General features: G+C 40.5%; 1 protein-coding gene across 5 annotated transcripts in view; it reads right to left on the minus strand.

Annotated features, from left to right (window-relative positions):
• Fgl1 (fibrinogen like 1) overlaps window positions 1-11,928 on the minus strand; it is a 35,444-nt gene extending 23,516 nt beyond the window's left edge. Inside the window, exons 1-5 of one of the 5 annotated variants that reach the window (XM_037211696.1) lie at window positions 11,827-11,928; window positions 11,001-11,066; window positions 1,279-1,343; window positions 1,102-1,182; window positions 400-586 (exon numbers count right to left, since the gene is read on the minus strand). In XM_037211696.1, coding sequence (XP_037067591.1) covers window positions 400-586; window positions 1,102-1,164 — 250 coding nt within the window. In that variant the 5' untranslated portion in view covers window positions 1,165-1,182; window positions 1,279-1,343; window positions 11,001-11,066; window positions 11,827-11,928. Of the gene's footprint in view, window positions 1-399; window positions 587-1,101; window positions 1,183-1,278; window positions 1,344-11,000; window positions 11,169-11,826 lie in introns of all 5 variants that reach the window. The other 4 variants (XM_037211695.1, XM_037211694.1, XM_028872383.2 and 1 more) reach the window with 4 other exon arrangements.
• Window positions 11,929-24,146: the final 12,218 nt, after the last annotated feature.

Here is a 24,146-nt window from a genome sequence, read left to right on the forward strand (position 1 = left end):
ATCCTCAGATACTTAGTATTCTTATCAAACACCCTCTGGGCACATACTAGAGAGAAAAGGGTAAAATATGGAAGAAGACAGTTAATTTGATGGTGTGAGTTATGCTGCTTATAATTGGAGTAGGCATAGCTTTTTAGTAAGATGTGAAGTACACTCAGGGTGGTGGTGATGGGTGGGGCGGGGATATACCTGAAATCCCAGCCCTTATGGAGGCTGAGGCAGGAAGACAGTTAAGTACCAGACCAACCTAAGCTATATAGTGAGATCCTGAGTTGAAAATAAAAACTAAAAAAAACAAAATGGAACAAAGAAAAAGCCCAAAGTCACTGAATACCTAATGCCATCATTCCATGTGGATGTGTGCCACAGCTAGTTAAGATAAGGTAAACCGATTCTGACCTGCATATTGCCTCTTGCCTCCAAGGTCAATGAAATTGTCCTCCTGTCCTTCATCCAGGAACTGGACTTCCTTCTCATGCACGAGCTGTTTGATCACGGTCTGTAGTTGTTTAACCCGAGTCTCAAGTTGGTACACCTGAGCTCTGAGCCTTTCCTGCTCCTGCAAACAGTTGGCATTCTCGAGGGCCTGCAAGGCAATGTGCATCTCATGTTCATGGAAAATACATGTTGCTAATAATCTGGATAAACCCTTGATCCGATTTTGCCTCCCACTCCCATACCAGAACACTATTTCCAACAGAAAGTTATTTCATTTTCCCTAGAACTTTGAGTAAGTTAATCTTTTGTCCTTTGGGACAGGTAAATGGAGACACAAGTTCATTGACACTACCTTCAAATAATTGTGATAGTATATGGCAGTTATGTCCAATATTGGCCCAAGACCAATACTAACTACCATGGCTAGTTTTGAATGCCTGATATCATGTGAAAAAAGAAATAACAGCTTAAAAATATTTCACTGATTTGTTATAAATCCTAATTTTTATTTTTAAAGTGTTTAAGTGTTACTATGTGCCACATGTTTCCACAGAACTTTTTCATCCCTTGGCAGCAAGTTAATATAGTTTTTTTTGGAAATTAAACAGAAATTCCATCTCTAAGTGGGCCTTATAGATATAATAGTCTGCACAAAAGGCTTACCCAGGTTTCCCTGCCCATTATCAGGGCAATGGTGACCAGGACGAAGCTGTGAATCTCCCCCATTCTTCCCACTTGAAAGAACTACAAGGGAAAGAATTCCTCATGAGACCAGACTCAACTGGTCAGATAAAGCCCCAGAGCTCCTGAGAGTTACCCAGAAATGCATCCCCTACTTACCACTCAGCCTTCTGTCCCACAGAACGATGGGAGCCAACCACATCAAAGCTTAGAAATAGTTGAACCTGCTCAGTAACACAGACACACAAAGGGGTTCCAGTTTCATCCAAGGCTCGAATGTGTTGCTTTGTGAGAGTGTGGAAAAGGACAGGAAAAGGAAGAAAGACCTGGGACCATATTTTGGCTCAGCCAGGTCCAACTGTATGACTCCAGGGAACTCACTAAAGTGTTCCAGTTCTGTAAAGTGGAGGTTCCTAGCCACCTTACAATACTGCAGAAATTCTGAGATAACTCTTTTAGGTATCTGGGCATGCATGTGCTAAATAAATACCAGATAATGATGTGGAATTTCTAAGGGGAGGACTATTTTTATTTTTAGAAGAAGAAAGTTATAATAGGAGGTTGCTGTGCACTGTTTCCTTCCTTCCTTCCTTCCTTCCTTCCTTCCTTCCTTCCTTCCTTCCTTCCTTCCTTCCTTCCTCCCTCTCTTTCTTCCTTCCTTCCTCTCTCTTTCTTCCTTCCTTCCTTCCTTCCTCCCTCCTCCTCCTTCCTTCCTCTCTCTCTTTCTCTCTTTCTCTCTTTCTCCCTTTCTCCCTTTCTTTCTTTCTTTCTTTCTTTCTTTCTTTCTTTCTTTCTTTCTTTCTTTCTTTCTTTCTTTCCTTCTTTCTTTCTTTTGTTTGTTTTGAGACAGGGTCTCACTATGTGTAGCCCTGGTTGGGCTGGAACTCCCTATGTATGCCAGGATGGCCTTGAACTCACAGACTCTGGTTCCCAAATACTGAACACTCTTTGTCTTGATTTTTTTCTTAATATGTATGTAAGAAATCATGATAACGTAAAATGTTAAGTTCTACTTTATTAAATTTGTGGGAGAAAGTTAATGTTACAGCTGCTGTTTCTCGTTTCTCCTCCTTCTCACTCCCCCTTCTCATCCACCTTTCTTCTCTCCCCCTCCCCTCCTCTCTCTCTTCTCCAAGGTCTCATTATGCAGCTCAGGCTGACTTCAAATTCAAGACCCTCCTGCTTCTACCTCAAATGCCTGGCTTCCACTTCTTGAGATTGCCTTTTTCAGGTCTAAAAATCAAACCCATGAGCCGTGTGCATCTAGGCAAGTTCTCTCCCACTAAGCTATATCTCAAGCTCTTTACATCAGACCTGAAAAACCTTTGCTCATATGTGGTGGTATTGTGTTCACCAAAATATTGTGTACCTTAATAAATTTATCTGGGGTCAGAGAACAGACAGCCACTAGATACAAAGGCTAGAAAATGGTGGCACTCACACCTTTAATCCTAGCATTCCAGAGATAGAAATCCCTCTGGATCTCTGTGAGTTCAAGGCCACATTGGAAACAGCCAAGCATGGTGACACGCCTTTAATCCCAGAAAGCCAGCCTTTAATCCCAGGGAGTGGTGGTAGAAAACAGAAAGATATATAAGGCGTGAGGACCAGAAACTAGAGGCAATTTGGCTGGTTAAGATTTTGGCTGGTTAAGCATTCAGGCTTTTGAGCAGCAATTCAACTGAGACCCATTCCGGATGAGGACTCAGAGGCCTCCAGTCTGAGGAAACAGGACCAGCTGAGGAATTGGCAAGGTGAGATAGCTGTGGCTTGTTCTGTCTCTCTGATCTACCAGCATGGACCCCAATAACTCGCCTCGGGTTTGATTTTATTAATAAGAACTTTTAAGATTCCTGCAACACTCATACTCAGAATAACTTCAAGGTGTGGTCACATGATGAGTTTTTCAAAAACGTTAGAAGTTAATGGCAGAAGCTATTTGCATAATCTTAAATTTTATGAACAATTCCTGCTTGAGTGAGCTGCATTATTTATAGGCCCATTTATTGTGATAGAACATATAATGGCTAATCTTTCTTATCAGTCACTTTCTCTACCTTTTTGTAACAAAATAAGTGGTTTCTAAACTTCATTACTCACTGGGATCAGAGTGAGGAGCTTTACAAAGAAAACATTTGTGTCCAAAGATTAAATTCTATGTCTATTGGTGGTAGTAGCCCAGATTGGCTTGGAACTCACTCTGTTTCCCAGGCTAACCTTGAATTTGGGGCACTCTTCCTGCCTACACTGGGATTACAGGTGTAAGCACTAGAATGATTGAAGACTTCCAAGAGATTCTAGTGAATAGCAAAGTTTGAGCACAGTGATTTAACACTTAAACAATTATTGAAGTTCACACCTATAAGTTGGGAAGTTCTCAGTTCCCCTGGGGTCAATAAAAATGGTTCTAGGATGGGAAGGGCACTGATCAATGGAATAGAGTTGAAGACCCACATGCAAACCCAGCCCCCTACAGACACCTTTTTTGATAAAGAGGCCCACAATTCACATTTGAGAAAAGATGCTTTCTTTAACAAATGATGTTAGTCAAACTGGGTAGCTACATGTAGAGGAATGAAATTGGATCCTTATCTCTCACCAGTCAAGGATCTCAACATAAGACCTGATACCTCCAATCTCATAGAGGTCATTGATACAGGAAAGAACTTTCTAAATAGGGTCCCAGAAGCTAAGTCATTGCAATCAAATTGATAAGTAGGATCCCATGAAACTAAAAGGCCATGGCAAAGACCATGATTATTTGAATGAAGAGGCAATCTACAGAATAGGGAAAAATCTTTACCAGCTACACATTGGACAGTGAATTAGTATTTAGAGTGTACAAAGAACTCAAAAGATGAAACATTGAGAAAACAAACAACCCAAATAATAATGGAACATGGAACTAAACAGAGTACTCAAAAGGTGAAATATACGTTTAGACAAGAAACATTTTTTAAGTGTTCAACATGCTTAGCCATTGGGGACATACAAATTAAAACTGCTTTGAGGTTTCATCTTTTCCAGTCAGAATGGCCAAGTTAAAGAGGAAAAAGAAAACGAGTGACAATGTATGTTGGCACGAATGTTGAAAAGAGGAACACTTATTCACTGCTGCTGGGAGTATAACTGGAGCAGCCACTGTGGAAACCCGAGAGGAGGTTCCTCAAAGAGCTAGCAATAGATCTACTATAAGACCCAGCTATCTGGAGCAGATACCCAAAAGGATCTTCTCCTGATGTTAAGATAGGAGTTCGCCATGCTCATTGCAGCCCAGATGTCCACCAGTCGATGAATGGTTAATGCAAATGTGATACATTTGCATAGCGGAATTATTCAGCTATTGAAAAATTGAATGAGAAAATTTGCAAGCAGATGGATGGAGTGGGAAACAAGTATTCTGTGTGAGATAACCCAGACCCCTAAAAGATAAACATCTCATGCTTTCCCTCATCTGTGTATGTTTTTATATCTTCAGAAACATATATATGTATATATATACATATATATATATGCACATATATGTTAAAAAACAGTAAAGGGCCACTGGTAGCAGAGCTCTGGAGGGTGGGAAAATGCCATACAATGGAACAAAGGACTACAGGGGAATAATGGAAGAGGAAAGACTCTAAGAGACAGGGTTAGTTGATGACTACATTGAAATGGTATTTTTTTTGACATGAGCATTCACACACGCATGAACTCATAGAGCCTATGATTGTGTGCACAAACCCTGCACAAGATGAGTTCAGACCAAGTCCAAGCATGGATGGGAGAGGGAGTCACAAAGTCCCACCTTCAGCTGGTTAGCTATTGGCAATGGGTGGCTGATGGGGAGAGTTAGCTTCCTTCAGACGTGGCCCCTGAGAGGCTTCCTGTGCTCAAGTAGGTGGTCCCACACCCTTGCACATAGAGGCAGAAAATTTAGGAAAAGTTAGTGGATTTTAAAAAATAGAGAGCACATAAAGGTGGGAGAGAATAGTGGTTGGGGGATAGGGAAGGAATTGGAAAGGAGAGTACAGAGAACGGTAAAATAGACTTGATTAAACTGAAGGGTAAAATAGACTTGATTAAACTGCTTTTTTAAAAATGTAAACATTAGGGGGCTGGAGAGATGGCTCAGCAGTTAAGAGCACTGGCTGTTTTTCCAGAGAACCCAGGTTCAATTCCCATCACCCACATGACAGCTCACTCCAGTTAACTCCAGTTCTAGAAGATCCGACACGTTCACACAACCATACAGGCAGGCAAAACACCAATGCACATAAAAAAATTTTTTTTAATGTAAACATTAAATAAAAATTAAAATCGGGTAAATAAAAAGTGCTTTGGTATATATTTGTATATAACATATAATTTGATATGCATATATAATTAATATTATATATTACATAACACATATAAATATTGCCTAGGGGACCAGCAAGATGTCTCAATGGTAAAAAAAAAAAAAAAAAAAAAAAAAAAAAAAAAGCATGCCAAAAAACTAGAAGACAGGCATTCCATCCTCAGACCTACATGATGAGAGAAGGAACACCCAAAAAACATCTTAAAGCCTTCACTTCTGGGATCCTCTGACTTATATACATGCAGGCATGCACATATCTACACACACACACACACACACACACACACAAATAAATTATTAAAGAAAAGGTTTTCTAAATTAAAGACATATTGCTTATCATTAATATTTAGTCAAAAAAATTGTAAAAGCTGGACTGGAGAGATGGCTCAGAGGTCAAGAGCACTGACTGCTCTTCCAGAGGACTTGAGTTCAAGTCCCAGCAATCACATGGTGGTTCACAACCATCTGTAATGAGATCTGGTGCCCTCTTCTGGCGGGCAGGCATACATGCAGACAGAACACAGTATACATAATAAATAAATACATCTTTTAAAAAAATTGTAAACACCATATGAAGTTGAGTATTTTTCTTTCCAAGTCTGTGAAGAATTGTGTTGGGATTTTTATGGAGATTGAACTGAATCTGTAGGTTGCTTTTGGTAATATTGCCATTTTTACTATGTTAATCCTACCTATCAATGAGCATGGAAGATCCTTCCATTTTCTGATATCTTCTTCAATTTTTTTCTTTAAAGATTTAAAGTTCTTATCAAAAAGGTCCTTAACTTGTTTAGTTAGTGTTATCCCAAGGTATTTTATATTATTTGTGGCTATTGTAAAGGGTGATGTTTCTCTGACTTCTTTCTCAGCCCTTTTATCATTTGTGTATAGGAGGGCTATTGATTTTTTTGAGTTGATCTTGTATCCTGCTACCTTACTGAAGGAGTTTATCAGCTGTAGGAGTTCCCTGGTAGAATTTTTGGGGTCACTTATGTATACTATCATATCATCTGCAAATAGTGAAAGTTTGACTTCTGCCTTTCTAATTTGTATCCCTTTGATCTCCTTTTGTTGTCTTATTGCTCTTGCTAGAACTTCAAGTACTATATTGAATAAAAAGTATATAACGAACTCAAGAAACTAGACATCAAAATACTGAACAATCCAGTATGTATTGAAAAATGGGCTAAAGAGCTAAACAGAGAATGCTCAAAAGAAGAATCACAAATGGCTGAAAGACATTTAAAGAAATGCTCAAGCTGGGCAGTGGTGGCACACGCCTTTAATCCCAGCACTCGGGAGGCAGAGGCAGGTGGATCTCTGTGAGTTCGAGGCCAGCCTGGGCTACCAAGTGAGTTCCAGGAAAAGGCACAAAGCTACACAGAGAAACTCTGTCTCGAAAACCAAAAAAAAAGAAAAGAAAAAAAAAAAAAAAAAAAAAAAGAAATGCTCAACATCCTTGGTCATCAGAGAAATGCAAATCAAAACGACTCTGAGATACCACCTTACACCTGTCAGAATGGCTATGATCAAAAACAGTAATGAGGCCGGGCGGTGGTGGCGCACGCCTTTAATCCCAGCACTCGGGAGGCAGAGCCAGGCGGATCTCTGTGAGTTCGAGGCCAGCCTGGGCTACCAAGTGAGTTCCAGGAAAGGCGCAAAGCTACACAGAGAAACCCTGTCTCGAAAAATCAAAAAAAAAAAAAAAAAAAAAAAAAACCAGTAATGACAGTCAATGTTGGAGAGGATGCAGAGCAAAGGGAACACTCCTGCACTGTTGGTGGGAATGCAAACTTGTACAACCATTGTGGAAATCAGTATGGTGGTTTCTCAGAAAATTGGGAATCAATCTATCTCAAAACCCAGCCATAACACTCTTGGGCATGTACCCAAGGAATGCTCAGTCATACCACAAAGATACATGCTCAACTATGTTCATAGAAGCACTATTTGTAATAGCCAGAACCTGAAACAACCTAGATACCCATCAACTGAGGAATGGATTAAGAAAATGTGATATATATATATACACAAAATGGAGCACTATTCAGCAAAGAAAAACAATGACAGAATGAAATTTGCAGGCAAATGGATGGAACTAGAAAATATCATCCTGAGTGAGGTAACCCAGACTCAGAAAGACAAACATGGTATGTACTCACTCATAAGTGGATTCTAGATATAAAGCAAAGAACAATCAGACTGCAACCCACAGAACCAGGGAGGCTACATAGCAGGGGGGACCCTAGGATGACTGTGGCTTATAATAAGTTTTGGTTTTACTCAATTACTGGGCAAGCCTCAATGAAACATTTCACTATTAGGATAAGAATTTGTACTGTATCAAGCTGATAATAGAAAATAAATAACAAACAAACAAAAAAATTGTAAATGCCAATGAAAACATTTTGACAGGTTTCTGTCTCTTGGTGGACTAGTGTTACCAATTCAAAAGCAATCCCTTGTCTGGCAGATCTTTAAATAAAAAGACATTTCAGAATATCATTATCTTTCTCAAAGGGTTTATATTAATGTGACTATCAAACACATTATGAGGAATATGTTGTCTTCTAAATTTTGTGCCCTGATTTGTAATTCTACCCAACATCTACTTCATTAAGGAAGAATTTTTTTGAGTATTATAGAGTTTTCCTTGAAAATCTGTCCTTGGGGCAGGGAAGGGGCTTAGCAGAAAAAAGCACTTGCAGAAAGCCATGAGTGATGGTTTAGATGAGGAATGTTGCCCTATAGTCTCAGGCATGTTTAATAGTTGGTCCCTACTTGGTGGCATTGGTTGGGATAGGTTTAGAAGGTCTGGCCTTGCTGGAGGAAGTATGTCACTAGGGACAAACTCAGGAGTTTCAAAGCCTCTTGCCATTCCAGGTTTGCTCTCTCTGCTTCCTGTTTGTGCTTCCAGATGTGAATTCTCAGCTTATTGTTCCAGCTATACCTACTGCCTCTGCCTTACAGTCATGAACTCTAACTCCAGAACCAGAAGCCCAAATAAACTCTGTCGTTAGTTGCCTTGGTCATGGAATGTTACCACAGCGATAGAAAAGTAACTAATATACCTACTTTCTGAATTTATTCCACTCCCAGACTCATGGTGGAAGGAAAAAAACTGACTCTCAGAAAGTTGTTCTGTAACCACAGACACAACTGCATGCATCACATCTGTGTGTGTGTGTGTGTCTGCCTCTGTCTGTCTGTCTGTCTCTCTCTCTCTCACACACACACACACACATACACACACACACAAATAAATAAATAAATAATTTAAATGAAAATCTAGTCTTCATTATTTATGACAGTAAACCATCCTCTGTTCTGCACATCTAGTTTATACTAATATCATATCAAATACCCTGTCTCTTATCATTCGCTATGACTGTTGTATTTCTTTTATAGTATTTTTGCTTTGGGCATTTTTGAATTATAAATCATAATACTTTAAATTTATTATAAAATTAATCATCCCTTGAAATTATTTTCAAATAGCTGCTCTTAGATAGCCTCTATTATTCAATATGAATTATTTTAAGGAGGGTGGGGATGTAGATCAGTAGTAGAATATGTGTTGCATGAACCAAGGCTCTTGGTTCAGTTCCCGGAACCTAAATAAATAGTTCTAAGGCTGTAAATTTTAATTCATTGCCCAGTAAGAGAGAGAGAGAGAGAGAGAGAGAGAGAGAGAGAGAGAGAGAGAGAGAGAGAGAGTGTGTGTGTGTGTGTGTGTGTGTCAAGGGGTGGAGGGTTGGGGTGGTGTTATGTGTGGGACTTTTTTGAGGAACTCACTTCATAGCTCTGGCTAACCTGGAACTTCTAGTGTCAACTAGGCTGGACTCAAATTTAAAATAATCCTCTTCCTTCTGCTTCCCAAATGCTGAGTTACTGGCATGTGCCACCATGCCCTATTTCTGACTAGCAGTTTTATTGTTTGTTTTGTTTTTTGTTTTTTTTTGTTGTTTGCTTGTTTGTTTTTTGGTTTTTCAAGACAGGGTTTCTCCGTGTAGTTTTGATGCTTGTCCTGGATTTCCACTCTGTAGACCAGTCTGGCCTCGAACTCACAGAGATCCACCTGGCTCTGCCTCCCAATTGCTGGGATTAAAGGCGTGTGCCACTGCCGCATGGCGCAGTTTTAAAACTAACAAATTATGCTATATTAAACAAAGGCAAAAATGTCTAACGTTAAAAATAAAATGTGCTGTGGTTAGTACATGCCTTTTATGAATAGAATCAAAACACAAAGTATGTTAGTAGCATACAAAAATTTTTAAATGATATGTTCTGAATGGGCCATTATGAGAGGATAGAAGATAAAATAAATTTTTAAAAAAGGGACTCCAGCCAGTGAAGCAGATCAGTGCCTTGCTCAGCCATGGTCAGAGAAGCCTCCTCCTGCAGCAGATGGGAACAAATGCAGAGACCCACAGCCAAACATCATGCAGAGCGTGAGAGACCTTGGAACATTCAGTCCTAAGTGGGATGCCACCATCAAATCCATCCCCTCAGAGCTCAGGGAACCCTGAAAAGGGGGAAGCAGAGAGAATGGAAGAGCCAGAGGGGATGGAGGACACCAAGAAGACAGAGCCTTCTAAATCAAAATGATCAAAGCTCGTATGAACTCATAGAGACTGAGGCAGCTTGCACAGGACCTGCATGGGGCCGCACCAGGTCCTTAGCATACATAATACACCTTTCACTTTAGTGTTTTTATGGGACTTCTCTGTGTGCAAACAAGTGGGTCTCTGTGTCCTGTGCCTTCTCTTGGGCTCTTTTCCTTCTGTTTGTTTGTTTTGTCCAACTCAGATATGTTAGTTTTTGTTCTATCATATTATATTAACCCTTAGAAGCCTGTTTGTTTTCTAATACGAGACAGAAAGGGAGGGGATCCAGATGAGAGGGGAGGTGGGGAGGAACTGGGAGGAGTAGAGGGAGGGTAGGGGGAAACCTTTCAACACAATGAAAAACAATACATTTAAAAGAAGTGAAAAGTCATTTAAAGCAGTCTGCTTTCTAAGTTAGAAGTCACACATGAGCTATAACCTTCATATAGACAGTTAAAATTTTACCCAAAAGTATAGCCTGAGAGACTCTTGCTATGCTATGCTGCTTTTTCCAAACTTGCCCTCATTTTCTGAAAATGGAATATAACTGTATCCTTGTTATTTATATTAAGAATTTATATTTTTAAAAAACTAAACGTATTTGATCTCCAAATAGCTGAAGTAAAGAAAAGCATTTGGGACACCCAGATCACAACGTGGTCTGTTCTGGTTTTTCTTTCATAGGCTGAAATGGAAAGTTATACTTTGAACTCCCATCCAACTTTCTTAAAATATAAAGAGACTGGAAGCTAGTTAAATTCTGAAGCTCTCCTCCAAACTGCAGGCCTTCCTTTATTGTCAGTCATTCCAGTCTCTCTGAAAGGCCAATGGTTATTCTTTTAAGTTGTGGTGACTGTCATTCAGTCTCATGGGAAAAAAAAGTCAGCATTGTAACAGTCCAGTCAAGAGCGCAGATAATAACTTACCTCCAGTCAAAATGAATCAGTCCTCAGCTAGGCTCAGTCCAGACACAGCCTCCCAGGAACTGCGAACTGAAGTCAGAATTTGTAAATTGTCTGCTCCATTATTTGATTAGAAACAGGCAAAGTTGATTCTGGCTGTAATCCAGAAACAACATGAGGAAATCAGTTTAACTGGAAGGAATACAAAAAAAAAAATATAAATCAAGGACAAACCCCAATACTCTTACATTTTCAACTTCCCCCAATTACATGAAATTTTTATTAGATTACATATCCTTGTTTCAGCCTTTTATAGTTATGCTCACCCAGAAAATTTTGTACTTTAACTATCCTAAAAATCAAAGTGTATCTGAAGTTTTGCCTTATAGATGTTAAAGTTAATAACCTGCCACCTGTCAAGAGGGGAGCTAAAGTATAACTTTAGCTAAGACATGGATAGAGGCCACATTTTTCATAGGTGTGAAAACCTCACCATCATAGGTTTCTAATCACCAAGATGGAATGGCCAGTTTATTTGATATCTTTTATTGTCATTTTTCTTTATTCTTGAGAAGTTCAGACATGAAGACGTGAAATATTATCTTATCCATCTCCCATTCCCCTCTAAGTTCCCCCATGTCCTCGGCAGTGTGTCCCCTCCCAACTTCACCTCTTTCTCTCTCTCTCTCTCTCTCTCTCTCTCTCTCTCTCTCTCTCTCTCTCTCTCTCTCTCTCTCTCTCTCTTTTTCTATAACCCCATAAAGTCCCCTCAGTGCTGCCCACAGGTCCATGGGTGTGGGGCTATCCACTAGCCAAAGCATTGTCTGATCTGTAAAATTGTGACACTTACCTTAGAGGACACACACCAGCTATCCTCTAAGCAAGCTTTCTGTTCAAAGCCTCTGCAGCAGTTTCTAGCACGTGATAGGTTACTTCCCAGGTCCAGTTCCACTAATCGCGTTGGGTAACAGTTTCAGACTGGAAGCCCAGGTCATCGCCCTCTTTTCGTTCTGATGTAACTCAAGCAGTTGTTTGCTGTTTGCTGTTTGTCCTGTTGCCCCTGTTTCCTAACTCGGATTCCAGGAAAACGCGCGTTGTTTCCCTTCTGTCCTTTGTCATTTACCGCGTGAAAGCGTCACCTGTGTTTGACCTTCCCGTAAAACACTTTCTTATGATTTACTTAGAAGGCTTTGGAAGTTATGATAGAAAAGTTAGTCCTGATGGAAAAAAAAAAAAAGGAGAAAATGTCATTTAGACTGAAGTGGTTTATCCAAACAGGAGAAGTGGAAATATAGCATTTGAAATGGTAGAGAATTCAAGCTGCTGGCACTGAAAGGAAAACATGGAATTTTAAAGCTCATGTGATAATAACCACTGTGGTGAAGTGTGATATTTTGAACTTACTATTTTCCTTGTATCTTTATTGCTTTTTCTCCATTCAAAAAAAAAAAAAAAAAAAAAAAAAAAACTAAGTTCTAAAGTTACAGGAGGGAACAGTGGTGACAACCACCACATTCGCCACATTTTCTACAGGCCCAGAATAGTAAGAATGTTTTTTCTTTGTGTTTTGGTGATGCTGAGAATCAAACCCATGGCCTAGCACATACTCAGAACCTGTTTTACCAGTGAGCTCCATACCTTTGCCACAGCAGTAACTACATTATCTCAGCCTCAACGTCCTACTGGCCTATCAACTGTCTGTTTTACAAGTGAGGACATAAGGCCCAGAAGTCTAAGTGACTTGACAGCCAGCAAGAGGGGGAGTCAGAACTCAAAGGCAATCTGGCTCTGAATTCATGAACCTCACTATGAAAGATAGGTTGTGCTGTCAATTAAGGACTTAGTTCAGGTCGCTGTCCCAGAAGAAAGCCAGGAAAAGCTATTCAGACAGTGAGAACCAAATTTAGAGTCAATGCCCTGTAAAGGTCTGCCCCAAACTGCAGTTTCTAGGAATTTTGCAGATTTTGAGGGGTGCGGGAGAACAGAGTGGAAGAATAGTCATAAAGAAAGATCAGAAACACTGAGTATGGTGGCACAAGCCTGTACTATCAGCACTCAGGAGGTTGAGGCAAGAAGATTGCAGGTTCAAGGCTGGCCTAGGCTACTAGGGAATCAGGAAGAGGAGAACAGGGAGGGAAGGAGGAAGTTGGTGCTATAGCTCAGTTATTAAGGTTATAAAGCACTTATCTAGCATGGCCCAAGACTTTGGATCTGTTCCCACCTCTCACCAAAAAGTGAAAATTATATAATTGTATAAAACCTTGGAAATGAGAATCAGACCTGAGATCTGAGAAAAGTGTAAGAAAAAAAATTAAATAGGAGGAGCAGGTTGGTGCAGTGTTGAGGCAATGGACTAGAAACAGAAAGGTTGGGATGCATACTTTAAGGCAAGAATATCTGTTTATTGATAGGATCTCATGCAGCTCAGGCTGGCCTGGAACTGCAGTTCCTCCAACTTCCACTCCAATTCCCAGGGTGCTGGGATTACAGGCATTCAATGCCACAGTAATGCCTGCCAGAGAAGCAAGCACTCTACCAACGGAGGGAGCTGTTTCTTCAGGCCCAATGCCTAATGGGTTTTTGTTTTGGTTTTAAATTCTATTTATGTTATGTGTGGGTGTCTTGTCTGAATGTATGTTTGTGCACCACGTGTGTGACTGCTGACCATAGAGGCCAGAAGAAGGTGTTGGATCCCAAGAGACTTGACTTACGGAAGGTTGTGAGCTACCATGTAGGTGCTGGGAATCAAACCTGGGTCTTCTGGAAGAGCAGCCAGGGCTCTCGTCAGATGAGCGCCTCCAGCCCCACCAATGCTTGTTTGTGTCGTTGTTATTGGTTTGTTTTCGAGACAGAGGTCTCACTGTGTAGCTCTGGCTGTCCCGGAACTCACTATGCAGACCAGGCTGGCCTCGAATTCACACAGATCCACCCATCTCTGCCTCTCAAGGGCTGGGATTAAAGGCGTGAGGCACTACGCCTGGCTCCCAGTGTACAGGTTTTAAAACAAGCTTCCCTGAACTAAACTGTGAGGTCGTTAAGGTGCACATCTCATAGAAGCTGGATTTATGTGGCTCTCTTAGAGTCTCTAGACTAACTGACCCAATACTTTCTTTTTCAAGGATTATGTGAAATAGAAATGCTGATATATTAATATAAAAAAAAGAGAGAGAGAATTGCTTTCTAACTCGTTGATGTATTTTTACCTAGCTATAGCTGTAAATTTCTCCGGTCCCACCTGGCCCCGTGGTCCACTCACTACACCCAGCAAACCTGCTCATTGTGGGCTGTGGCTCTGAACTAAAAACCAAACAAGGAGACTCAGAGAGCAGAGGACACTGGATAATCTTGGGGGCTTTCTTTTTAAGAAATGGTTCTATTCGCTGTATTTCTCTGGTCCAAGAACATTTTCATTGAGCAGAAGGTACGGGTCCTTCGAGATCACGATTCTCTGCCTCTGGGATGAGTCAGCTAAGCGGTGGCAAAGAAATCCTTTTCTTCTCTTTCTGGAACACCTCACCGAGGAACCCTTCATTTTATACATCAGACACTGGGCGCTGTCATCCGAACCCGCTGGACCCTGCATTGTGCCTTCTGGATTGGATGTCTAGCTGGTATGTGATAGTTGAGCAAATCCTAGTGTGAGGGTTGAATTTCAGTCTGTCCATCTCCTGCCGTCTCAAACTACAGCAGTGACAAGTCGGTGCTCAGTCCTATGGCCAAGTAGACCCAGGTAACTGATCTTCTATCTGTAAGTGTATTGCCCCAGGATACAGTTCTCTTTGTAAAATTCTATTGGTTTGTTTCAGTTAGCATAGCACATGAGGGATTTTGCTGTAGTATTTTCATTGTATTTTGCTCATATTCACCACCCGTTACCTTCCCTTCCTCCCCTTCCTCTTCCTCTTGGCCCCAATATTCCTCCCAAGGACCTCCTCTCAGGCTTTCATATCATGTGTGTAGCTAAAGCTAGAGTTTGCATGTGAAGGAAAGAATGCAACATTTCTCTCTCTGTTTTCTCCCATTGCTCTCCAGTTCCCCCTTTCTATCAAGTCTCCTATTCCCACTTCCTTTCAAGTCCTCCCCAACACATACCATGTTGTCCTCATTGTACCTTATGCCTGGTGGATATAGTTGGTAATTTTTTGGAAAGTATCAGGTCTTTATTCATTGGTAGCTATTAACAGATGCCAATTAAAATTTTTATTTCACACAGTCTGGGTGTGAGCAGAGGCTTCAGACACCAGAGCTAGGGAAAAAACAACGAACAGCAGCACTGGTATGAGGAAAAAGCAGAGAGTACTGATTGTAGGGTCCAATAAGAGGCCTTAATCCAAACCCATTATCAAAAGTTGGATTTCTTCTGTACTACTTTTGATAGACGCTGAGTTTAGCCATTCTCTTTTCTCCTGTTTCAGTTTTTTTTTTTTTTTTTTTTTTTTTTTTGTATATAGTTTCAAGGATAGAATCCACATGTGAGTATGGAATATTTGATATTTTGAGCCTGGGTTGTTTTACTTAACATGATGGTCTCCGGCTCTATCCATTTTCCTGCTACTCACATAATTTTATTTGAGTGTGTGTGTGTGTGTGTGTGGGTGTGTGTGTGTGTGTGTGATGTTTATTAGCTCACGGTTGATGGACATATAGGCTGGTTTCATCTCAGCTACTGTGAATATCAGCTGTAGAGTTATGGGATCATTGCTTCATTTTACTGAAGACTAGCATCTGCATTGCTCACTTCAACAAGTCATTTCTCCTCTTTGAACATCAGTTTTCTCATCTATAAAACTAAGTGACTGAACCAAATCAGACATAAGACCCACTTTTGTTTCTTATTTATTTGTTGCTTAATCGTTACAATTTACAAAACAACAGTAACAAAAAACCTACCTTACTGTCTTAGTTAGGGTTACTATTGTTGTGACCCAATACCATGACTGAAAGCAAGCTGGGGAGGAAAGGGTCCCTTTGGCTCACACTTTCACATCACAATTCATCATGAAGGAAGTCAGGACAGGAACTCAAACTGGGCAGGAACCTGGAGGCAGGCACTGATGCAGAGGCCATGGAGGGGCACAGTTACAGCTTGCTCAGTCTGCTTTCTAATAGAACCCAAGACCACCAGTCCAGGAGTGGCCCTACTCACAATGGGCTGGGCAATGCCCCATCAATCATTAAAAAAGAACATGCTCCACGGGTTTGCCTACAACACGATCTTATGGGGGTGTTTTCTTGATTGGTAATCTCGCCTCTCAGATGACTATAGCTTGTGTCATGTTGACATAAAACCAGCACCATACTCACCCTATAATATAGATAAAAATATGTAAGACAGAACTTCATATATAACCAAAGAGCAATGACAAATATTAATGCATAAGTGGTCAAGATTAAAGCCAAGTTTGGGTAGAGAGTCCTATGGATGAAACTTTCCTGTTCCCTGGTGCTCTCTGCAGGCAATGATAGAGCTGTTGTGATCCTCAAGTGAAACCCCTACAGTGTTGTCTGAAAGCCTAGTTGTCTTGGTCTGCTCCAGGTCCACTCTGGGAGCTCAGGAACGGCCCTGATGCCTTGAATGGGCTGCTGGTGCATCAGGTGGATGCTTTGTTTTCTTTTGAGATAAGGTCTCATGTAGCCTGAGCTGGCCTTGAATCTCCCCCACCCCCATCCTCCTGTTTTACTTCCCAAGTGCTGTGGTTACAAGGGATCAAATCTCCCATGAGTGAGGTGTTTTTGAACATGCTTTATCCTTACCTCCTCTCTTGCCACATAAAAGAGGGCAAAATTTCTATCTCCCCATCAAAGATAAGAATAAAAACTAGTAACATCAGCACAACAAAGATAAACACTTACAGACTTATGCAGAGGAATATTGATTTTTATTTCCATAGGGTTTCCATTTTAGAATATAATTTGGGCTTTACTTTTATGTAATAAGAACTCATTGAAAGGTCAACCACCAAAAACCAGAAAAGTTTTCACCTACAAGAGATATGTTCTTCCCCTAGCTAATATTAAATTGTCATCAAAACCTCCTAATAAATGTGAGAAATTAACTATACACTTTAATCTGTGCTCCCTCTCCAAACCCCTCAAAAATTAAAATAATGAAATAGAGAGGCATAAACTGGCAATACCAAAGAAAACACAAATGATACATGAGTTGAAAGATTACAAGTGCTAGTCAGGCACAGTGGTGCAGGCCTTTAATCCCAGCACTTGAGAGACAGAATCAGACAGATCTCTGAGTTCGAGGCCAGCCTGGTCTACAGGGCAAGTTCCAGGACAGCCAGGGTAAAACATAGAAACTCGGTCTCAAAAGACAATCAAAAACAAAACAAAACAAAGATTACAAGTGCTTTTCAGGAGAGGGTTCAAAAGAGCCACAGAAAAATCAAGGACGACAGTCAAGGCAGAAAATAGAAGGACTGGAGAAATACTATTTGTAGTTCATCTTTAAGACGCCTTTCTCAGCTAGGCATGGTGGCATAGCCTTTAATCCCAGCACTAGGGAGGCAGAGGCAGGTGGATCAATAGATAGACAGACAGACAGACAGACAGATAGATAGATAGATAGATAGATAGATAGATAGATAGATAGATAGATAGATAGACAGACAAACAGACAAAGACTCCTTCCTCACTTGGTTGTAGTTCCTACTCTCTTCATTCATACACTGTTCACCCTTTGCCCTTCTTATTTTATAACTCAGAGAATTTGATCTGGGAAGCATTTTCACTTAAGACTCCAAGAACATTTGAAGGAATAAGATATGATCAGAAAAAAAAAATCAATGAAAACATGCATATTATGGAGTGAGACCAGGACTAGAGAGATGGTTTAATCCCCAAAGTGCTTGTCCTACAAGCAAGAAGCACCAGAGGATGATCCCCAGGTCCCAGGTATTAAACAATCAAACAAAACAAAACAAAAACAGACATAGCAGCACATTAATAAAGAATCTGAACATGATGCCATGCCTTTGTAATACTAGCGCTGGAAGGCAGGAAAAGGTGGATCCCTGATGGTTGATGGGTAATCAGTTTAGGACTCAGGATTGTCAGAGACCCAGTCTCAAAAAAAAAGGAGGAGGAGGAGGAGGAGAAGGAGAAGGGAAGGAAGGAAGGGAGGGAGGGAAGGGAAGGGAAGGGAGGGAGGGTAGGGAAGGGAAGGGAAGGGAAGGGAAGGGAAGGAAGGGAAGGGAAGGGAAGGGAGGGAAGGGAAGGGAAGGGAAGGGAAGGGAAGGGAAGGGAAGGGAAGGGAAGGGAAGGAAGGGAAGGGAAGGGAAGGGAAGGGAAGGGAAGGGAAGGGAAGGGAAGGGAAGGGAAGGGAAGGGAAGGGAAGGGAAGGGAAGGGAAGGAAAGGAAAGGAAAGGAAAGGAAAGGAAAGGAAAGGAAAGGAAAGGAAAGGAAAGGAAAGGAAAGGAAAGGAAGGAGAAAAGTCTGCCTCGTTCTCCCTACAGGCCTGTACAAGAAGAATGTAAAAACATAATGTTGATAAGCACTTGTCAGGTTTCCAAGAAATGTTTAGCTTCACATTCCATAAAGCCTGTGTCCTCTTCAGTGTTCTGGCTAAGAGACAATGAAATGATTACTTGGTACTCCAGTTTCTCATTTATTTCAATCTTTTGTTTTAGCTCTGATTATACAAGCAAGAGTATGTTAGTTATCTAGCCAGAAGAACATTTAAAAGTCTTTTCTTATTCCATTTTTTTTCTTATAAAAGCTAAAACAAGCTTCAACCAAGAAACATATTTGTTTCTCTTTCTACATATAAAGGGCTTTGGAATTGTGTATATTTTATGCTTCTGAACAGCACCATTTTTCTCCTCATAAGATCATATGCCATTATTTTTTCCACCAAATAAAGGTTGAATTCTAATCAAAAACAGATTTTCTTTTCTTACACTTATCATATAAAAAAGAACTTCGGCTTTACTGTGTAAAAGAAAATCTGTGTGGGGAAAAAAGAAAACAAGAGCACATGGTAAGTGAAACCACATTTTAAAATATACCTTTTAAAATTAAAAAAAAAATACAAAGGTTTATCAAATACTTTCATACTTACCACATGTCAGCGCATGCCAAAAGCACAAAAAGTAAAAAGCCAAAACTGGTCTGAATCTGTTTTGTGTGTCTCCATTTAATTGTCCATTAAGGATTCTTAACCTTGGTATAATTGATATCTTGGGTTTAAACAATTCTTTGTCCTGGTTCTTCTGTGGTGGTTGTCTTGTGTGTGGTAGGATGTTTAACAGTGGTCCGGGCACCTACCTTCTGGCTGCTGTTAACATCTCTGTCCCTTCTCCCCTGTTGTGCCAACCAAAATGAACACAGATGCTGCCAAGTGGGCCCCCAAGGGTCCAAACCACCCTCAGCTGAAAACAACTGTCTTATGGTCATCTCTATTTTTTAAAAACATGTCTATGTCTGTGTAGATGTGTGTGTGTGTGTGTGTGTGTGTGTGTGTGTGTGTGTGTGTGAGAGAGAGAGAGAGAGAGAGAGAGAGAGAGAGAGAGAGAGAGAGAGGGAGAGAGGAGAGACAGAGGTATGAGATGGCTGTAGAAACAAAGACGAGAGAGAAAATATGGCTTTTGCTTTAATTCTACTCAATAATGACATGTCTGCTTTTTTAAAATATAAAATTGTGCCTGGGCATGGTGGCATATGCCTTTAATCCTAGCATTCAGGAGGCAAAGGCAGGTGGATCTCTATGAGTTCAAAGCCAGCCTGGTCTACATAGTGGATTCCAGACAAGTGAGGGATATGCAGTGAGACTCTGTTTCAAAAACAAAATGAAGTTTTTATTTCAAAAGGTTATGTTTGCACTTGAATGGCTTTACCAATAACTAGAACTCTCTGAGAAACAAAGGCTACCTGCAGCACATGTGAAGGACCAAGAGTAAACACCAAGTGAGAGACTCCTCTAAAATGGAAGTGTTTTGAGATGGTTGTTGTTGTTGTTAGTGTTCTTTTGTTTTTTTCTCCTACTTTCTCTGTAAAGGCATTAAGGGGAAATTCTATAACACTCATAATTCAAAACTCTAGAATGCATTTTGTGCCTAACATCAGCAATGAAAGATTCTGAAATATTGAGGCCCAGTTCCAGAGATATCTACTTAAGACTGTTTTGTTTTTGTTAGAAGCTAACAGGCATCATCTTGACATCTGGAGCAAAAATATATTGGATTTGTTGGAGAGATTCTAGACAAATAACAGATCCAATTAAAGACTGACACAGATGAGCAAAAATGTAGCACTTAAGGATAGCTCAAAAAAAAAAGTTCTTGGACTTTATCTATAGTGTACAGCACATTAAAAATGCTTGAGTTTGAATTTCAGTGGAAATGTAGCCTCTGTAATTTTCCATGTACACTTCAAATCTCCAGGAGAGAAAAATCCATCCAATTAGCCCGGTGACCTGTATGTGACTGTAAATCTAGATATCAGAGCTAGCCCCCTGATCTTTTGATAATTTTGACTGGTGGGGGAATGACTGTATGCAAGAATGTCTTCTCAGTATGTGCCTCCTTTAATGCATTTAGAAATTTTGAGGAAAAGAAGAATGTATCTGGTTAAATTGAAAATTACTTGGTTCGATAACAATACCTAGCAAACATACTATCTCTTCTCCCATGACTGTCCTCGATATTGAATCAATCATATTAATTCCTCTTTTGTTATTGCTGTCATGCATACATTCCAGACACTTTTCTACTATTTTTCTTTTTTAACCAAGCTTTGTAAAATGGCTGTGCAAACTCACTTACCTCACATTCTCTCTCCCCATGTACTCTTCAACCAAAGCCAATGACTTTTGACCCCTTTACAATAACTACTCGCAATAGGGCCATCAGAGGACCTGGGTTTGATTCCCAGGACCCACACCTGCCATTCCAGTTCCAGGGGCTCTGATGTCCCCTCCTGACTCTTCAGGCACTAGGCACACATGTACACAGACACACATGCAAGCAAAATATCCATAACATAAAATATAAACAAATAAATAGTTGTCCAAATTTAATCAGTAATAATGTATTTTTAAAAACCCTTATTTTTCTTTAGGCTTAAAAAACAAAACTTCTTCTGTACTTTTCCATTCTATAACAAAAACTTCGGGCCAAGTAACACAGAAAAGAAGGTTACTTCACAAGTTTTGAGGCTAGTCGCCCAAAAGGTGTGGTATCCGCTCTGGAGAGCAGTGTTTTGGGCTGTGTTGGAGGCGAAGTAGAATAAAGAGAGTGGAGGTACCATCAGTGTCAGCCAAGGTTTCACTTGGCCCATAACAGTACAAGGAGACTCGTTTCTTCCACATCTTCCTAATCCTCTATAGTTCAGTGAAATTCTCTCTCCCCCGTGCCTCCCTGCTCCTCCCCTCTTCGCTCTCTTCTGTACTCTCCACATGCCTCCTCCCCAGAAGTTTCTGTCAGAGCAGAAGCATTTACTGCAGAGAGTACTTATAGCCTTTGAACACTGCGATTTTTATTTTCTAGTTTTTTTGAGACAGGGTTTCTTGTAAGCCTGTATGGCCTCAAACTACACCATGTAGTCTAGGATGCCCTAGAACCTTAATCTTTCTGCCTCTACCTCTTAAGTGCTTATGATTTCTGGGCATGTGCTACACAGTTTCTTGTAGTGCGAGATAGAGATGGAACTTCAGGTTTTGTCAGGCTAGGCAAGCACGGAGCTGACTGAACTCCATCACCAGCCAGAGCATGTTTTTTTTTTTAAAGTGACCAGATGCGGGTGATGTAACAGACACAAACAACAGTGGGACCTACGTAGAAAAGTGGACGCACTAAGTCCTTTCTCACTATGTCTTGAACCGAACACTGGCACCTAATAACCAAGTTGGCAGTCCCCTGCCTCACTCCTGAGGATCAGGGTCTATGATGTCAGAGTGATGGAAATGTGTCTTCTCGAGGTATCTGCTAGTCAGGATCTGTCAGGGCTTTGTGTGATGAATTTCAGTCTTCAGAGAAGACATTCATGTCTTAGCATGCTGTGCAGGGGTGGAGTCACACTAAGTGGTGTGAGGGTAGAAGAGCAACACTCTTTATTTCCACGGCAGAGCTAGCTGGCAAGTGCTCCAAATGGGGTTAGGAGAACAAAGGTGTTCCGCTAATGCAGAAGGACTTAGACATTTGAAACTCTGGTTAGTGTTCCAGGAAGAAAGGGGTAAAAGGAGGAGGCATGAACAGGGGCCGAGGGAGTAGAGTATAAAGACTCCATGAAGATGACCGAACAAGACAGCGCCTCAGCAGCTCTGGGTCATGGTCAGAGATCTTTAAAGAACAGGGTAGTGAATATTCAGTTCGGAGACGTTTACTGAAGCTGACATTCCACGTTGCATTCTCTTCCCTTTCTTTCCCCTGTGAACTCAAAGTTTTCAGTGGAATTCACAGTGCAGAGATGTCTAGTATCCACAGTATTCTGAGAAAATAATAAAAAAAAAGAAAGAAAGAAAGAGAAGCTGTTCGAATTTGGAAATGATGAAGGTCAGGCAAATGAGCAACAAGGAAGCTACACTTGAGAAAAATCACAAGAAGTCAGCACAAGCAGGAAATAACAGAAAAACATGAACTTCATAGAGGAGGTGTCATCGACCTAGATTTGGCTTTTGTACATTCAAGTAGCTAACATTTGAGTAGCATTAGTAAGGCAAGGATAATAACCCAAGTCACCAACTTACATGTTTCCTAAAAGCTCCCTTGTAGAGCCTTGGAGAAGTTTAATCTCATTCAATTCAGACAATTTAAGCATTTCTCTTTGGCTTGGGAATTGCACAGGATTTCCGGGGCTTTGAATAGGGTGAGGCTGGCGCGGTACCATGGTCGCATCGGTTCCTGCTGCAGCCACTGGACCCGAGTCACCAATCCACACCCCTTGCCACTGAGCTTCCTTTATCCTCTTTTCAGAGGTGCAAGGACACGCATCGGGTTCTTTTCATTCCACATCAGCACTGTCTCTTTTTTTCCTGCAAACAGTGAGAAGTAGGAACTACTCTGGTGTTCATTTTTTGTTTCCTCAATGTCTGAAATCTTATCTTTCATTTCTGATATTCTGAGTGTGAGGACTCTTCACAGAGGGAATGCCTTGTTCCACCTAGCTTGAGAAGGAACAAACAAAATATTTAAGGAAATATGTGATACAAGCTGATACTTATATTGTAGAATATTTTGATTATATATATATATATATATATAATTTTTTTGAGGCAGGGTCTTGTTATGTAGCTCTGGATATCCTGGAACTCACTGTGCAGACAAGGCTGGCCTTGAACTCACAGAGATTCATATGCCTCTGCCTCCTGACTGCTGGAATTAAAGGTCTGTGTCACTATGTCCAGCTTATATCTTTTTTCTTTATTTCAAAATACTCTTTATAAAGTAACCACCCTACAAACTAATGACATTTCATTTTATCCCATTCATAATTTCTAATCTAACCTAGTATTAATTAATTATATAAGAACTAAAAGTATTTACTTTTCTATGTTGGAGGTCAGCAAACTGTCATCCATACGGCTAAAATGGGCCCTAATACCTGTTTTATATTTATAGATGGTTGGAAGAAATCAAAAGAAGATTAATAATTTGAGACTTGTAAAAGTTTTATAAAAAAAAAATCCCTAGATTTCATTGTCTACAAAATTTCATTGGGACATAGACATGCACAGCCATCTACAATTGTCTGTGGATGGTTTCCTTCTATAATCATAGAGTTTGGTATGGCTCACATTGCTAGAAATGCTTAATGCTTTGGCCTTTCTAGAAAACTTGTCAGTTCCTGCCTTACATCATTCTAGCTCACTTAAGAGTTCTGCTTGTTGTTTCCCTAGACCAAGTGTAGCATCTTGGGTAGTTCATCCTTCACACAACATACACAGTTGTTAACCCTGAAAATATTTCATTCTCTTCTGGCAAAGAAAGAGCATTTGAATCTTTTTTATCTGCTTATGTGTGTTGCCATTTCTCTGAGTTTAGAATCTTCATCATGGCAAGAGAGATGCAGTGTGTGAGACTTTCAAAGGTAAAACAGGAAAAGATTGCACACACAGCTAGCTGTAGCTAAATAATGTAGTGTCTCTCATATGGCTCAGTGTAGCATCAACCATTGTGGTAGTACTTTCTTGTTGACACCGCCAGCCCACAAATAATGATACAGAGA

Source organism: Peromyscus leucopus, chromosome 17 (genome assembly GCF_004664715.2).
Source record: "Peromyscus leucopus breed LL Stock chromosome 17, UCI_PerLeu_2.1, whole genome shotgun sequence".
Taxonomy (NCBI): Eukaryota; Metazoa; Chordata; class Mammalia; order Rodentia; family Cricetidae; genus Peromyscus; species Peromyscus leucopus.